This window comes from Syzygium oleosum, unplaced genomic scaffold, assembly GCF_021117445.2.
Source record: "Syzygium oleosum isolate NSW1041296 unplaced genomic scaffold, Sole_v2.1 Sole_v2.22, whole genome shotgun sequence".
Taxonomy (NCBI): Eukaryota; Viridiplantae; Streptophyta; class Magnoliopsida; order Myrtales; family Myrtaceae; genus Syzygium; species Syzygium oleosum.
The window spans coordinates 428,742-447,319 of record NW_026607506.1 but is presented as its reverse complement, the minus strand read 5'-3'; the positions used below and the strand labels follow the sequence as shown (position 1 = coordinate 447,319).

The window sequence follows — 18,578 nt, the reverse complement described above, 5'->3', positions numbered from 1 at the left end:
TTTTCCCTTTCTCTTTGTAACTTTTTCCGCAAAAGCCTTCAATCCATTCAGCTTCGATGAGTTTGACATGAGTACAGTTCATATTTCTTCCCTCTTTGGTCAACAAAATACATTGCTCGTTGATGCTGTGAAGACAACCAGGTCAATGCAAAAGCCGAGCTTTAGAACTTAAATGTAATGGTCGAGCGACTTCATTATCCCAAGGATGGTGCTTGACAAATAATCCTCATTATATGTTAGCATAGCTTTAATCACTTTACCACAGATGGACATTTAAAAAGAGGAGGAAACTTTTAAAGGACAAATATGTGCATATAATAAGGCACGTGATGGCATGACTGTCGATGCATGAGTTCATAGAATAGTCAGAGAGACGAGCATATGGCAGAAAACATAAGACATCGCCAAGTTGTGAACACTCGGGACCAAAGAGCATTCAATTAATAACTCCAGTGAGTTGGATCACAACATTTGCTAAAATCTTCAGAATATAAGCCAATATCATACAAAGACACCTACACCATACAGAGATTCAATCCAGGGGCAAAATCTTCTGAATAGAAGACTACATCATAAAAGAAATCTACAAAATCCAGAGATCCCACCAAGATTATACTTCAAAAGCAGAAGTGGCTGACACAACCCTAAGAATGGAACAAAATGCAGCAGAATCTACACAGGGTTAAAGGCAAAAATATTGTGAACTAGATACACAGTAGAGAGAGACAAACCAACTCTTCATGGAAAGTAGGTAAGATTATGTCCAACACTTCACCTTGTTAAGGAGTTGTCAAGGCTATTGCTCTTCAGGATCTTGCTTTCTCAACATTGACATATTGCTTTGCACACTGCTCTCATATCCACTACTATCATCCGATTCACTTACACGCTTGTCCAACAGCCTATCCCTCAAAATATCCCGATGTGAGCGTCCATGTTCCCGTGCAGCTCCCCGGTCCTGCAATCATTTAAGCAAAGTCAATTTAACTAAACTTTAGAGACACAGAATGAATCGTAGGAGACATATCTTCATTCCTAGACAATGTTTTGCTGTTGAAGAATTTCTAGGAATAAGTGAGGATAAAGCATAGTATAAATGGGTGGGTGACAAGATGAAAGGATCTGCATTGTAAAGGTTCCTCCCCAATTCCCTGGTTCCAAAAAAGTACCAACTTTACCTTGAGTGACATTTCTAGCCCAAACTTTTTTTTTGTCTCAATAAATAGAACCAACTTTCACTCTAGTCCCAAATCTGGCCAGATTGTTCGGGCCAGATTTAGGATTGAAGTGAAAGTTGATGATTTTTTACGAGACAAAAAAAAGTTCGGGCTAGAATTGTCACTCAAGATAAAAGTGGTGCTTTTTCTTGGAATTAGGCCAAAAAAACCTTCTGGGAATATGTATAAGAGGACAAAGAGTGACTGACCATTTGCAAGACAATCTCACAATGCTAATTTTCGCAAGAACACATTAAAATGTCAAATGATGGCAAGTTCAAGTTAATTGCTCTTACACGGTAGGGAGAAGATTCTATATATTTGATTGGATCAATGTTCGCCAATATTTTCAAGTCTTATTGAAAATGAGGTGCAACTCCAGAAATATGGGACACGGATAAGAATGGGCGAAAAAACACTACAAGTGCCATAACTTGTGTACGGCGCTCACTTTAGTGCCATAACTTTTTTTTGGATCACTTTAGTGCTAAAATTTTTGAAAAACGATCACTTAAGTGCTAAAATTTTTAAAAACGATCACTTAAGTGCCAACTCCGGTGCCGTACACAATTTTTCGCGGGAAATCTAACATGGCATTTTTTTATTAATTTCTGAAGCTGACGTGGCTCGTCGGAGTCTCGCCGGAGATTGGCACTTAAGTGATCGTTTTTCAAAAATTTGAGCACTTAAATGTTCGTTTTTCAAAAATTTTAGCACTTAAGTGATCGTTTTTCAAAAATTTTAGCACTAAAGTGATCCAAAAAAAAGTTATGACACTTAAGTGATCGTTTTGCCTCCGACTTGGCATCAAAGTGATCCGAGAAAAAGTTATGCCACCAAAGTGAGCGCCGTACACAAGTTATGGCACTTATAGTGTCCTTTTGCCGATAAGAATGCGTACTTACATCTCGAAAAGCAACTCATCAGCTTCGAGCATATGAACTACATGACCCATCTTTGGCGGCTTCTGAGCATTTGGATCCACGCAACACAGAGCTACCAAAAGAGTACGCTTTAGGGCTCTCGATGAGGGCTTTTCCGGCAACCTAGGGTCCAGAACTCCCTCCCGGTTTCTATTTGTAACCATTGTCTTAAGCCACTCAACAAGATTAGCCTGAAGAGGAAAAGGGAATGCTCCTCAAATGCTCAAAGATGATTGAGGATTGACGACATCGTATTGACAAGACTGACCTCTCCAGAAGCGGTGGATCCAAATTCGACTGAAAAAAAACATCAAAATTTAGATGTATGGGAAACAAGATACTGAGACTTTTCGAGTAGAAGATTACAGTAAGAGAGAGCAATCAGCTTCACCCCCATCACAAAATGATTTTAGCCATCTTCAATCCAATCAAAGTAACATTAACAGCACCCACAAATCTTGACTTCCTAAACAAACCCACAATCTCCTCCACCTTCACGTCACTGCACTCCTCAACGACCACCACACAAGCCCGGCCGACCATCGTCGTCATCTCCATCTATGCTGCGAACCGCGATAGGAAATGTCCACTAAACGCCTAATCGAAAACCACATTGAAGATGTGCAAATTGTGCAGACCAACGCAGCTTACCAGAGGCGGCGAGTCAACCCCTGTGACATCGGCGACGCCCGACTCGGACAGCGCCATGACCTCATGGTCGGTTCCGGCACAGACGTAGAGGACCTTGGAGTGGTTGCGGAGGAGGCTTAGATTGGGGATCGAGTTGAAGAAGTGCCGGTGGGAGAGGACTTGGCTGCGGAAGGCGTGGGAGGAGTGCTGAGGGAGGGGCGCTTTTGGGGTTTCTTTCCTATCTAGTATTGATATTTGATATATTTCGGGTCATTAGGGTACCCGACTCGACCCGAACCAAATTGTCGAGGCACCCATTGTTTCTCTCACTACCCGAATAGGAATGAAACCCAACCTGAAAATAACTTGAATTTTCGGGTCGGGTCGGGGTGATTTGAGTATTTTTGACACCCTAAAAGCTAGTGATTAACTTGATTATTTTTGCTTGACAAATCCGTTCTTATTGAACGAATGTGTACTTAACCCTACTGGTGCTTGTTGATCCTCACTACTTTCCAAGTTTAGCTTTACTTCGCAATTTTCTGGGCATTGTTTTGCTTTGCTACAAAGTTTGGGTGTATCCCATACAACTTTTTAAGCATTGAATACGACTTTCTTTTGACCCAAAAAACAAAAATAAAATAAAAACTTCTTGATTATTGCCTTCGCGCTGCGCGCATTTCGTCCCACCAGCTCCTGCCAATTGTTCTTGGGCGCTGTTACATTACATCAGAAACAATTAAGCAACCCTAATCTCAACTTCACCACGCCTATGTGTGTGTTATTAGTCGGCAAAAGTACACCACAAGTGCCATAACTTGTGTACGGCGATCACTTTGGTGCCATAACTTTTTTTTGGATCACTTTGGTGCCAAGTCAGAGGAAAAGAGATCACTTTAGTGCCAATTTGGCCGGAAATCCGACGTGGCATTTTTTATTAATTTTTTACGCCGACGTGGCTCGCCGGAGGCTGAGTCAGCGTGTACAGTCAGCATTTTTTATTTTAAATAATTTTTTTCAGCGTGTACAGTCAGCATTTTTAATTTTAAATATTTTTTTCCTTTTTTTTTTCTTCTTCTTTTTTCTTTTTCTTTTTTTTCTTTTCTTCCCTCGCCGGCTGGCCACCGGCGAATCTCGGGAAGGGCTGGGCAAGGGCGACCTTGCCCATGGTCGGCGAGGGGTGGCCGACCCTCGCCGGCGACAAGCGAGGCCGCCCCTCGCCGGCCCAAGCGAGGGCTGCCCTCGCCCGACGCCGGCGAGGGTCGCCCACACCCGACTCAGACGAGGGCGACCCTCGCCCGCCCAAGCGAAGGCTTCCCTTGCTCGACGCCGGCGAGGGTCGCCTCGCCAGATCCCGCGAGGGCGACCACTTGCGGCGTCGGGCGAGCCTCGAGGCTTAGGCGTCGGGCGAGCCCGACTTAGGCGTCGGGCGACCACTCGCCGCGTCGGCGAGGGAAGCCCTCGCCCGGGAGGGCGAGGGTCGCCCACGCCCGACTCAAGCGAGGCGACCCTCTTCCGCCTAGATGAGGGTCGCCCTTGCCGATCTCGGCGAGGGCGACCTCGCCCTCGCTTGAGTCGGGCGTGGGTGACCTCGCCCGATGCCGGCGAGGTCGCCTCGTTGGGCGGCGTCGGCGAGGGCGCCTCGCTGGGCCGGCGGGGGCGGCCTCGCTGGGCCAGCGAGGTCGGCCGCCCCTCACCGGCCATGGGCAAGGCTGCCCTCGCCCAGCCCTTATCGGGCTTCGTTGGTGGCCGGCCGGCGATGGGAGAAAAGAAAAAAAGAAAAGAAAAGAAAAAGGAAAGAAGAAAAAAAAAGGAAAAAAATATTTAAAATTAAAAATGCTGATTGTACATGCTAAAAAAAATTATTTAAAATAAAAAACGCTGACTGTACACGCTGACTCAGCCTCCGGTGAGCCACGTCAGCGTAAAAAATTAATAAAAAATGACACGTCGGATTTCCGGCCAAATTGGCACTAAAGTGATTTCTTTTCCTCCGACTTGGCACCAAAGTGATCCGAAAAAAAGTTATGGCATCAAAGTGATCGCCGTGCACAAGTTATGGCACTTGTGGTGTACTTTTGCCGTTATTAGTCACTAATGTTCTTATGCTATAGAATCCAGATTCCAGACTAGTATTTGCTCGGACCAAGCATATAAAGCATCATCTAGGAAATGGTGCACAGTAACTCTCAGGAAAGCAAAAAGAAAATGATAACGCAAATGAGATCCCTGCCATACAAAATATGAAGAAAAATAAATGTATACCATCCTAACAACATCTTGGATTTAAGCATCAACCAAGAAAAGAGGGAGGGGAGCGAGAAATGCCGTTGGTGGACATCTTTTCTGCCTTCTGAAGTTGAAAGACACGTACCTATATATGTATATATGGAGATATAAATCCGATATAACTTGCATAGTAGCTGTAAATGCTCGTCTTTTATAAACATAAATCATGAAACCTAAATGGACACCCCTCATGTTAATTACTGTAGCCAAAAAAAATCATAAAGTGGCAGGATCATTATGTTTATCTTTTCAAAAAAAAAGTGACGGAGGATAATTCCATCCAATTAAAGCAATATATAAAAAATTTCATATACTTTATAGGGGACGTATTTATCTACCATCTATATATCTATACATATATGTATATATAAATTCACTATGACTTGTATTTCCGCTAATAAATGCTCGCCCTTCGTAGAAATAAATCATGGAATTTGGACGGGACGGATCCCCCTCATATGACTTACTACAGCAAAAAGGCAATATACCAAAATTTTCATTGGTACAATGGGGGAGGTTCGCTACAATTCTTTACGGAAAATAAAAGGTTATAAGGATGATTTATGTAATAACATGGATCTCTACAAATTGAGATTTTTTAATTTAAATAATAGAAGATATATAAGAAATCTGCATTAATTGGTATTCATTGAACATAATAGAGATAAACGATCAAAATTTCAAAACAAAACAAGGGTGTTTGGACCAGAGCAGGTGCTTAAAAGGCTCCATGTCGGTCTTCGTCCAGACCTCAAGATCACTGGAATGTAAAATTTTTAGAGGGTATTCTCTCTTCTTGTGAAAGATAAAGATACAAGGTGAATTGAGGGTATGAGGCGTGTGAGCACCATCACATTAAAATAAGGAATACATCCTTGGAGCTTGCCTCATATGATGAGAACAAGTCGCAGAAGCTCTCGTAGAAGTGAAATCTCCTTCTTTTGGTGAGACATATTTTTCAGCCTTCTTAAATCGTATGAGTAATTTGACTAACATATGAGTAATAAATGCTCATCCTTTACAGAAAAAATCATAGAACCTGGGTGGACATCCCTCTCATTAATCTCTATAGCACAAAAATCAGACTTTTCCTATGACATGGTAGGATCATTATGTTTCTTTTCTTGGAAAAGGTGACGGAGGACAACTTCATCTAATTAAAGCAATATACCAAAATTTTCATTGGCACAACGGGGGAGGTTCACTGCAATTCTTTACGGAAAAACAAAAGCTTATAAGGATGATTTATGTAATTACACAAATCTCTACAAATTGATTTTTTTTCAATTTAAAAAATATAAAAAATCTGTATTAATCGACATGCATTGAACATAACAGAGATAAAAGACCAAAAGTTCAAGACAAAATGAGGGTGTTATTTGCTCAATATCCCCTTGAACTTTGCTACAGAGGTGCAACCGTCCCAAACTTTGATCCAGTAAATCCGCCTCCCGTTGTAACTCCAGTATGATAGTCAGTCGCTCCATCTCATCCAGCCTTGTTGAGGTTCCATTTGCATAACATTCTTGCTCTCTTCCCCGTTTTGCTTTTAGCATCAGTGACAGTGACAAATTCCCCTGCATTTGAAATGTAAAAGGAAACAAGAGTGTTAGTAAGACGAGAACCGCGACAAGCAATTCTATCGGATAGTATTGAAGGGCCGAAAGTCCCACAAGGGAAAAGTACATTTCTTGTAAGAATAATAGGGCTCATATGAATTAATGGTTTAATAAATATTTAAGTGCTAAAACGTATTGGCTATGAAAAATAGATGAAAATGTATAATTCTATTGAGAAGTTAAAGTTCCTCCGAAGAGATGCAACTCTTATAAATTGGGATATGTTTTGATGGAAGGCACCACTTGAAGGGGTATATATAAAAGAATTTGGTCATCCCTCCACCCACAATAACGCACGAAAAGAACGTTGTATTTTTATCCTCCATCGATAAGATACGTTAAGCGAAAAGTGGGTTAAGGGAGAGAAATCAGATTTCTTCGTTTCTTCCGTTTTCTACAACAATTATCTTCAAGGGAAACATTATGGATAAAGGTATGTCTTCATCCCTCTTATTGTGAAAATCATGAAGATCTAAGATCCTAGTTCATAATTTTTCCGCATAAAAGGATTACGTTGTAACTTAGAGTTGGTATCAGAGCGTGGTTTAGGATCTCATGGTTTTTCCGATTATGGTTTTTTGGGATAAAGATATATGTTGCTCTTTTCTTGTTATTTGCCTACGGTTGAAATGATTTCTTGTTCCGATTCATTTCATCGAATCTTGGACCTGTGTGATAGTGTCGGTGTGGTCTCCAAAACCTGCTCGTTAATTTGGTTGGAGATGGGCTGTTGGAAGAGACCCCGATAATGGAAGGCTCGGCAGAATGGGGCACAAAAAAAACAAAACGAATGGACGCGATGAAGAAGGCGCGTGGAAGCCACACGCATGCTGCGGTTGCAGGCGCGTGGATCCACGCGCCAGTGCGTGATGCACGCGATGAAGGAACAGGCGTGTATGATGCACGCGCCCGCCCATGCATAGGCGCGTGGGCCCTACGCACCCGCACGGCAGTTCAGGTGCGTGCGCCTGCTGCCTTCTCTCCCCTCCGCTTAATTACATTTCTGCCCTTATGTGTTTATTTACGATTCTGCCCTTGACCGTTTGATTTACTGTTTTCCCATTGACCGAATTATTTACCATTTTGCCACTGGTTGCTGAATTTACGGTTCTGCCCCCTATCGATTCTGATTTTACAGTTTTGCCCTTACGCATTAATTTACGGTTTTATCCTCAGCATGCAATTTGGTAAATGTTTATGAATGAAACAATTATAGTGTTTTACAATTTCAAGAATTCAATTATAAGTGGTTTGTTAGTCACTAAAGTGGCCGAACCACAATGTCTTGAATTTTTGAAATTGTATAATGTTTCTTTCAATTACCCATGATTAATTGATGCTATGATTGGAATTGATATATTACATATCCTTATTGGTGTCATGGACATATTGAAGTTCTTTTATTATAAGGAGTTAGGGATTAACCCAAAGGTTAATCAATTTCTTATAATTCATGAACATAATAGTTGGTAATTAATATGTCTTGTTAAATTTGTTTGTATATCCAAAGATATCAAATAAATTTTAATAGGGTGTATTTATAATTACCAAATAAAAGTTATTAGCATCATTGTGGTTTATTGTACGTTTGTATATTATAGGATCACCCAAAGGAGAACTATGATATACATGTAATGTTTTATTTGAATATGATAATGTGATATTCTCAAAGCATTAATGTATGAGTATATTCTTGTATATTTGCAGTATCTGTACCTGTTTCTCTTCATTCGCATGCTTCGTCTGTTCCTTAATTCAATGGAATGAATTTCCTTGATTGGAGTGAACAAGTCCAATTTCACCTAGGTGTCTTAGATATTGATTTAGCACCTCAAATTGGGAAACCGGCTGCTATTACTGATGAGAGCAGTGATAATGAAAAGTCTTTCCATAAAGCTTGGGAAAGATCGAACAAATTAAGCTTAATGATTATGCGAATGACAGTTGCAAACAACTTAAAGACAACTCTTCCCAAAACTGACAATGCTAAGGAATTTATGAAATTTGTGGAAGAGCGTTCTTAAACTGCTGATAAGTCACTAGCTGGTACATTGATGAGTACTTTGACCACCATGAAATATGATGGTTCACGTACCATGCATGAATATGTACTAGAGATGACAAACTTAGCGGCAAAATTAAGGACTTTGGGAATGAACGTGGATGAGTACTTAGGCTCCGTTCGTTTGCCGGAAAATATTCTCCTTTTGGAAAATATTTTCCCGGAAGTCATTTTTCGGAAAAATGTTTTCTAGGACCACAATTATCTGGTGTTCGGCTAAAATCTGAAAAAGTTTCGGAAAATATTTTCTGGTGTTCGGCGACGCGACGGCGGGCGACCGGCGGCGGCAACGGCGGGCGGCGGGTGGGCGGGCGGGCGGGCGGCGGCGGCGGCGGCAAGCGGCTACCAGCGGCCGACGGCGGTGACCGGAGATCAACTTCCTCTCCCACGGAAAACATTTTCCCTCCCATGGGCAATTTTGCCTTCACTTTGGGGAAAATGATTTCCTCTTTGTGAAAAGAGGAAATCATTTTCCTCAAAACAATGAAGGATTTGAGGGTGGGGAAGGAAAATGTTTTCCCACGGAAAACATTTTCGGCCCCCGAACACCGGAAAATGCGGAAAATGTTTTCCGGAAAAATATTTTTCCGCAAACGAACGGAGCCACAGTTGATACTTAATTCCTTGCCTCATGAACAATATGGGCCATTTCAAATGAATTACAACACTATAAAGGACAAGTGAAATGTAAATGAATTAGCCAGTATACTTGTTCAAGAGGAAACAAGGATAAAGAATCAAAAGGCTCATTCTATTCATCTCTTAAGTCATCAAGAAGCTGAGAAGAATTCCAAGAGGAAAGGTAGAAGGAGCAAGAAGAAAGGTTTACACAACCTGAATGACTCTTCTAAGGCTTCTCAAATCCACAAGAAGGAATACAATCTTATTAAGTGTCACTTTTGCAATAAAATTGGACACATGAAGAAAGATTGTCTGAAGCGTAAAGCTTGGTTCGAAAAGAAAGGTAAGCCTTGTGCTTTAGTATGTTTTTTTTTTTTTTTTTTTGGTAACTCGGGAACCCCGCACTAGCCGACACCAGGAGGTAAACCCGGAAAATACGATGTAGGGTTTCTTTCAATCCAAACCATAAAGCCAAGTGAGAATTATATGCTCACGGGGAATAGAAACAAAGCTCCAGTTGAAGGCATTGGCACTTATCGTTTGATCTTAGATACGGGGCATCATTTGGATTTGTTTTGAACCCTTTATGTACCTACTTTTTCCTGCAATTTAGTTTCTTTGCCAAAACTTGATGCAGCGGGATTCTCTTTTAAGTTTGGTTGTGGATCTTTCAGTTTGGCTGTGTTCGTTTGTGGAAAAATATTTTTCCGGGAAATATTTTCCGCGTTTTCCGGTGTTACGGGGCGGAAAATGGGAAAACATTTTCCTTCCCCACCTCCAAATCCTTCATTGTTTTGAGGAAAATGATTTCCTCTTTTCACAAAGAGGAAATCATTTTCCCCAAATTGAAGGCAAAATTGCCCATGGGAGGAAAATATTTTCCGTGGGAGAGGAAGTTGATCGCCAGCACCACCGTTGGTCGCGATCGCCGGTCGCCACGCAGTCCCCCCCCCCGCCCCCGCCTGGGCGCGGCGGCGGGCGATGGCCGCCCGGTGAAAAATATTTTCCGAAACTTTTTCATATTGGTCGCCGAACACTTTGGAAAATTATGTTCCGGGAAAACATTTTCCAGGAAAATGAGTTCCGGGAAAATATTTTCCAAAAGGAGAATATTTTCCGCCAAACGAACGGAGCCTTTTATATAAGAATAATAATCTTATTGGAACTGGAATTTTATGTGATGGTCTCTACAAGTTTAAACTTGATAATGCTTTTGCTGAGACCTTAATGACCTTGCATCATACTGTTGGCACTAAACGCAGTTTAGTAGATGAGAATTCTGCTTACTTGTGGCATAAATGTTTGGGTCATATATCCTAAGAAAGAATGCAAAGATTAGTGAAGAATGAAATTCTTCCAAATTTGGATCTTACTAATCTTGGAGAGTGTATTGATTGTATTAAGGGTAAACAAACAAAACATACTAAGAAAGTTGCCACAAGAAGCACAGAGCTTCTTGAAATTATACACACCGATATATGTGGTCCTTTTGATGTTCCATCTTTTGGTAAAAAAAGTTATTTTATCAAATTTATTGAAGATTTTTTACGTTATGGTTATATTTATCTATTGCATGATAAATCTCAATCAGCGAATGCACTTGAGGTGTATATTAAAGAGGTTGAAAGACAATTAGATAAAAAGGTGAAAATAGTAAGGTCGGATAGAGGTGGTGAATATTATGGAAAGTATGATGAATCGGGACAATGTCCGAGTCCATTTGCTAAATTCCTTGAAAGACATGGTATTTGTGCTCAATACACAATGCCAAGTACACCATAACAAAATGGTGTAGCAGAAAGGCGTAATCGTATTTTAATGAAAATGATTAAGAGTATGATGAGTTATTCATCTCTACCCTTATCATTGTGGATGTATGCCTTAAAGACTTCTATTTATTTATTAAATAGGGTTCCTAGTAAGGCAGTTCCAAAGACGTAGGAATTGGTAATTATCTAGGTTCATTTTCACAAGCCATGGAATGTGATGATTCTACTAAATGGTTCAATGCCATGGAATAAGAGTTGAAATCTATGGATCAAAATCAAGTTTGGAATCTCGTTGAATTGTCTGAAGGATGCAAAAAGGTCGGGTGTAAATGAGTTTTTAAGACCAAGCGCGACTTAAAAGGTAATATTGAACGATAAGGCCAAACTTATTGCTAAAGGTTTTACTCAGAAAGAAGGCATTAACATAAAGAGACATTTTCACCAGTCTCCAAGAAAGACTCACTTAGAATCATTATGGCTTTGGTAGCTCATTATAATTTAAAGTTACACCAAATGGATATTAAAACTGCCTTTCTTAATGAGAATTTAGAGGAAAAAGTTTATATGGAACAACCTGAGGGCTTTTCAGTTAAAGGAAATGAACACATGGTGTGTAAGTTAAATAAATCAATATATGGACTTAAACAAGCTTCCCGACAATAGTATCTTAAGTTTAATGATACCATAACTTCTTTTGGATTTAAGGAAAACACTGTTGATCGGTGTATATACATGAAGGTCAGTAGGAGCAAGTTTATTTTTCTAGTTCTGTATGTTGATGACATTTTGCTTGCTACTAATGATCTTGGTTTGTTACATGAAACCAAGAAATTTTTCTCTAAAAATTTTGAAATGAAAGATATGGGAGAGGCAACGTATGTGATAGGAATAGAAATATTCCGTGATAGATCACAATGATTGTTAGGGTTGTCTCAGAAAGCCTATATTGATAAAATTTTAGAGAGATTTAATATGGATAAATTGTGACATTCCGAATTTTGGCCCATTTTTGAGATTTATAAAAACGGGTATTTCGTCTGTGCGCTTATAGTAAAAATCTCGCCCGGGAACTAATCACTCCCGGTTATTATTTTTAAATCTTGAGATTTCGCTAGAATCGCACTCGATCAAATCGGCCGTTATTTAGACCCCCGAACTTGGCGCCGATTTTTGGGAGTTTCGGACGAAATAAATTGGACGGTGTCAATATTATCGTAGCCAGGCTGTTGAGATTGTCAGAATAATGGAAGAATGGGAGTTTTTGACCGGGTGCGAATTTGGACTAGTAGACCTCCTCGCTATAGTTTGATTTAATTAATTCGGCATTTGTCCTTTTTATATGCGAGGCTTATTTTGGACCGGTAGATCGCTTTCGATTTTGAATTTGGGCAATCGGATCGCAATTAATATTTGATTGAATGTTTATTTATTTTCTCTAAAGAAGAATCTCGTAAAACAAAGAGCGTCAATCTGAGCACATTAGCACCAACCTTATGATTGTGGATCCCTTAACAAAAGGATTGCCGCCCAAAATATTTAAAGAATATATTGAAAGGATGGGTATTATTGGATGTCATTAATGATTGTACTATGAGTGCATTAAGTTTATTTATTTGACACTATGAGCTCAATTATGTGTTTTCCGATATTTCCCGTTTTCTATTTGGTATACATGATGGAAATAGATGAATGTATAACGTGACGGTCGCCTCTAATAGAGACATTATAGTTTGACCATTACTATACTTCTCATTTATGCCGCCCGTAGCTCGCCTCCGTCGCCGTCAGACCGTCATTCCGGCCAGGCAAGCTCGCCAGGCCGAGCGTGCCTGGCCGTGCTCGAGCTCGCCGGTCCGAGCGTCCCGTGGTCGTGGCCGAGCCGTTGCCCACGCGCACCAGCCGCGCGCCCGCTCGCCCAATCGTGGCTGTCGCCGCGCGCGTGCCCGTCCGACCCAGGGCGCGTCGCCCGCCAGTGGCACAGGCGCCTTGCCCGTCCCGGCTTGCCGTGCGCCCGGGCACGCTCGTTCGGCCACCGCGCCCGCGCGCCCAGGGCGCGCGTCGTCCGGCCATTGTGCCCGCGTTGGCCGGCCACCGCGCCCTTGTTGGCCCGCGCCCGCGCCTAGTTCGGCACTGTTCACCCGGGCCATTTTAGGCCCGAGCCGATTTTCTCCGGGCCAAAACCAAGTAAGTGACTTTCTAAACCCTACCTAGTACTTTGGGTATTTTTAGACTTGTTTAGGATGTGATTAGTATCGGGTTAGGAATTAATTTAGGCGTGGGCTAATTAGATTAAGTGTGCCCGATTTATGAATTATTGTGGTGATAATTGTGTGGCTAATTTAGTGATTGACTGAGGTAAATAGCATGACTGAATTGTCGTGGCGCTTGTGGGTGAATTGGAATCAATTGAATGTGTTGACTTGAATGTCGGGTCGGTGGGCCGATGTGGGGAGCATGAATTGAGTGGACTGACGTGGCGTGCTAGATTGATATTGGTGAAAGGGTGGTGATTGAAATTGATTTATATGACTAAGAGCATGGTGAATTTTGTATTGTGGTTGTCTGGACACACTTGGGTGATATTTGAACGTGTGAATGTCATGAAATTGATTGAATTATGTGGCGTGTATGCTTGACAAGCCCGGATTGATCGGAGGGCTGACCTGTGGGGTGTTGACCCGGGTCGTGTGAAAGTAAGAAAGGTCCTCAGGGGTGTTGACCGGGACAGAGCCCGATTGATCGGAGGGCGGACTCAGTGGGGTGTTGACCTGGTCGTGTGAAAGTTTGTTTTTGAAAGGTCCCGTGGGGTGTTGACCGGGACGAGCCGGATTGATCGGAGGGCGACTGTGTGGGTGTTGACCCGGGTCGTGTGAAAATTTGTTTTTGAAAGGTCTGTGGGTGTTGACCCGGGACGAGCCCGATTGATCGGAGGCCGTGACCTATGGGGTGTTGACCGGGTCGTGTGAAAGTTGGATGGATGCGCATGTGAAATGTGTTTGGGTTGAATTGGATGAACGTACGTGTGTATGGCGCTCGAATGATTTTGATGTGTTCATTGACTATTATTGCATTATTATGATTTGACTAATGTGCTAGATATGGGCATGTGATTGGATGGCGAGGTAAGTCCATTTATGTGAATTATATATATGTAATCGGGTAGATTGCATGCTGAACTTGTCTGGGTACGCATTGGCCTATGTGGGGTATAGGGGGTTGCTTATTGAGACTCGTTCTCACGGTTATTATATAACCATTTTCAGATCTGCGACCGTGATTGATTGGAGACGACACCAGGGTATCTCGGGGATGGAGGACGGGTCAAGTTACCCCATATTTTGTGTGCCCCTCTTTTGTATAGCGAAGTAGGATACCCCACCACTATTCCCTTTTGATGTTGTGTATTTGGAATTATTGTTTTGTTCTATCCCTTTGTCATATTTTATTGGCTGGGTTGTTTTAAATTCGCTTCCGCTTGCCTTTATCGTTGGGTGTTTCGTTTGGGTCGGCGACGCGTCCTGGGACGTCGCGTTCAATACGACCGTTGAGGGGTGTCGCGAGCCCGTTGGGGTCCGGGGCGTGACATAAATGTTCAGCAAGAGCAGTTCCAATTCAGAAAGGTGACAAATTTGGTCTTATGCAATGTCCGAAAAGTGAATTGGAACAAGAACGAATGAAAAGTATTCGCTATGCATCTGTTGTCAAAAGCTTAATGTATGCACAAACTTGCACCAGACCATAAATTCGTTTTGCTATCGGAATGCTAGGCAGGTATCAAAGTAACCCAAGATTAGATCATTGGAAAGCTGTAAAGAAAGTTCTCAGATACTTGCAAGGAACGAAGAATCACATGCTCACTTATAAAAGATCTAATCATCTTGAGGTGATTGGATATTCAGTTTCAGACTTCGCCGGATATACCAATACAAGAAAATTAACTTTTGGTTACTTGTATCTTTTGGCTGGAGGCGCAATTTCATGGAAAAGTACAAAGCAGTCAGTTATTGCTACATTTACTATAGAGGCTGAGTTTGTGGCATGCTTTGAGATCACTATTCATGGGATATGGCTGCGGAACTTTATTTTCAGGGCTTATGATTATCGACAGCATTGCCAAGCCACTGAAAATTTATTGTGATAACTCTGCAACAGTTTTCTTCTCTAAGAACGACAAGTACTCCAATGGTGCTAAACATATGGAGATTAAATACTTGTCCGTTAAAGAAGAAGTTCAGAAACAAAGAGCGTCAATTGAGCACATTAGCACCAACCTTATGATTGCAGATCCCTTAACAAAAGGATTGCCGCCCAAAATATTTAAAGAATATATTGAAAGGATGGGTATTATTGGATGTCATTAATGATTGTACTATGAGTGCATTAAGTTTATTTATTTGACACTATAAGCTCAATTATGTGTTTATGATATTTCCTGTTTTCTATTTGGTATACATGATGGAAATAGATGAATGTATAACAGGACAGTCTCTAATAGAGACATTATAGTTTGACCGTTACTATACTTCTCATTTATGGATCATGTTAAGTAGGGAGCTATAGTTGTAGTACATGGAAGGGACTATGTCGATTAATGGCATACAACCGCTATGACTCGCATTAGTTTCTTTATTTAACTGTGATCATTATGTGATAGGCAATTTAAGAAAGGTTTTAGCATAATGTTATTGTGCACATTATGGTCTTTATTAAACCATGAAAGGAAGGTCATATGGGCCAAGTGGGAGAATGTAAGAATAATGTGGCCCACATGATGTTATGAATTAATGGTTTAATAAATATTTATGTGCTAAAACATATTGGCTATGAAAAATAGATGAAAATGTATAATTCTATTGAGAAGTTAAAGTTACTCCGAAGAGGTGCAACTCTTATGAAGTGGGATATGCTTTGATGGAAGGCACCACTTGAATGGGTATATATAAAAGAATCTAATCCTCTCTCCACCCACGATAACGCACGAAAAGAACGTTGTATTTTTATCCTCTATTGATAAGATACGTTAAGCAAAAAGTGGGTTAAGGGAGAGAAATCAGATTTCTTCATTTCTTCCGTTTTCTACAACAATTATCTTCAAGGGAAATGCTATGGATAAAGGTATGTCTCCATCCCTCTTATTGTGAAAATAATGAAGATCTAAGATCCTAGTTCATAAATTTTCTGCATAAAAGTATTACGTTATAACTTACATTTCTTTCAAGGAATTCTAGGCCTGTCCCCAAGATTCTCTCCAAATGAATTCCTTGCCGAGGTGAAATATTTAAAGCATTTCAAAAGGTCGCAGCGACTACGCCATCTCTGGGAAGGCGTAGAGTAGTCACAGGTTGAAGACCACATTGTGGACAGACGCTAATGTAGCTTGGGCAGTGATGCTATTGAGAAGACATTGCCAAATGATATGCTTGATCTCATAAGAGTGTCGAATTTCCGTACACAATCCCGGTTCATGTGGCTTGTATTCGTCTCCGCAACATCATTGGCAGCCTCATAGGTCGGTGTATGCTAAAATCACTGAATTCCAATGCACTTTGCTGTGTCTGGCAATCGGAACAGCGCAGATTGTACTCAAAATACTGTCATTTAGTAGCATATAGAGACCGCTGAAGTTCCAATTACCCAGTCTATTCCAACAATCTATTAAGGATTTCTTCACCTTCATTGAGAGGGCCAACTACAGAATTCCTTAATGGTTCCAAGACCCGATCAGTTGACGTCCCAAAGCGGAGCCTTCGTCGTTAGTACCATAACGTATGCCTTTACCAAACACTCTCTTCGACTTTTTTACAATGACTAATCAGACGATATTGATTCAAAGAATCAGGACCTCGAAACTAGGGAATAATGGAATTCAAAGTGTCCCAAACTCCTCGAGGCACGACTCTACAGTTAAAATAAAATATTGACAAGCGAACAAACAGAGTCGCTTACACTACCCATTTGAGGTTTTTGGGAAAAGATTGCGGGAACCCCATCAGGACCGCCGGCCTTCAAAGGCTTGAGCTCTCAAAGAGCTTTTCCGATGGTATTTGAAGTGACATGCTCCTGAAGACTCTGAATAGCATCATGGGGAAGAGATTTGACCTAGTTCGAAGGAAGCACAGGGATTCTCGGGGAGCAAACATGAGAGGTAGAGAAAAGGTTTATTAAATGATTCAATTAGTAGCATAAGAATTAGACTCTAAGTTTGAGCTTAAAACTTCGCTGATAGCTTTGTATTTATAGAGTTTATCTGCTAGCTATTACAATAATTACATGAGATAAGCATAAACTAATTCAAAATATTTTTAATTTTGAATTAGTATGTTACAATAATAACTACATGAGTTACAATTATATTTCGTCGGAAATGTTCTCGTGACGAAATATAATTTACTGAACGTCGTTCTTCGGCTCTTAATGAAAGGAGGCTGGGTTCTAGATCCAATTCCGGACAGGAGCAATCCATGCGTGAATAAAGAACTTGATTTTTACAGAATATTCAGACGAAACCGTCCAATTACTGACGGCGTCCAAAGTTCATTGACATGATATAATAAAGCTACTAACTAAGGACCTAAACAACTACAGCTATGGAAACTGAAAGCACGAAACTGGAAAGTAAGGATAAAAGACAGCATTTATTTTTTTTATGTGCCAGGGGGGCACTTCTATTGATAATCAGACACTATTTATAATGCAGACTTGGCAACCGTTCTTGGCATTGTATCCGATACCCATCGTTGATTTCATCTTCACCGTTCATTTAATGACACATGTTTATCAACTTCTATCGATCTTATCTTTTGTACGAAGTGATAACCACTCTTGAGCTTTCTCTGTGCTGATATCTGTCCTTAGTATGATAATTGTCACTGAACCCCTTTTATCTTCTGAAATGATAACCATCATCGAGCCTATTTGTTTTCTAGAATGACAACCGTCATCGAGCCCATTTGTTCTCTAAGGCGACAACCGTCATCGAACTTTTCTTTATTTGTCACATGTCCTTTGGGATGGTAATTATTATCGAGCTTTTCTCCGTTTGACATCTGTCCTTCGGGACGATAGCCATCATCGAGCTTTTCTCCGTTTGACACCTATCTTTCGGGATGATAACCGTCATCGAGCTTTCCTCCGTTTGACACCTATCCTCTAGGATGGTAACCATCATCGAGCTTTTCTACATCTGTCACCTTTCCTCCGGAAATAGGGACCTTCGTCGAGCTTTTCTGACTTGACACCCATCATCCTTTTTATCGATGTCCTTGATGAAAAATACCTTTGGCACTTTTAGTCCAGTTTTTCCTGGTTTGACACTTGCTCTTCTGGAGCAAAGGCTTTCATCAAGTCCTTCCTAGCTTAGCATTCACTCTTCTCCTTGTCGACGTCCTCGATGAAAATACCTTCGGCACTTTTGGTCCCCATTCATCTGAATTTCAAATTTTTCACTT

At 41.1% G+C, this 18,578-nt stretch overlaps 1 protein-coding gene and 1 long non-coding RNA gene across 2 annotated transcripts in view; both read right to left on the bottom strand.

Moving 5' to 3' along the window:
* Positions 1 to 435: 435 nt before the first annotated feature.
* Positions 436 to 18,578, bottom strand: part of LOC115675895 (probable serine/threonine-protein kinase At1g01540) — an 83,230-nt gene continuing 65,087 nt past the window's right edge. Inside the window, exons 6-7 of the mRNA XM_056321240.1 lie at positions 2,123 to 2,331; positions 436 to 958 (exon numbers count right to left, since the gene is read on the bottom strand). Of these exons, the coding sequence (XP_056177215.1) occupies positions 910 to 958; positions 2,123 to 2,331 (258 nt within the window). The 3' untranslated portion in view covers positions 436 to 909. The remainder of the gene's footprint in view (positions 959 to 2,122; positions 2,332 to 18,578) is intronic.
* Positions 6,545 to 17,262, bottom strand: LOC130140798 (uncharacterized). The gene is made up of 3 exons (XR_008818807.1): positions 16,802 to 17,262; positions 16,338 to 16,685; positions 6,545 to 6,636 (listed from the first exon to the last, which is right to left on the bottom strand). It is a non-coding gene; the product is annotated as an uncharacterized LOC130140798 (long non-coding RNA).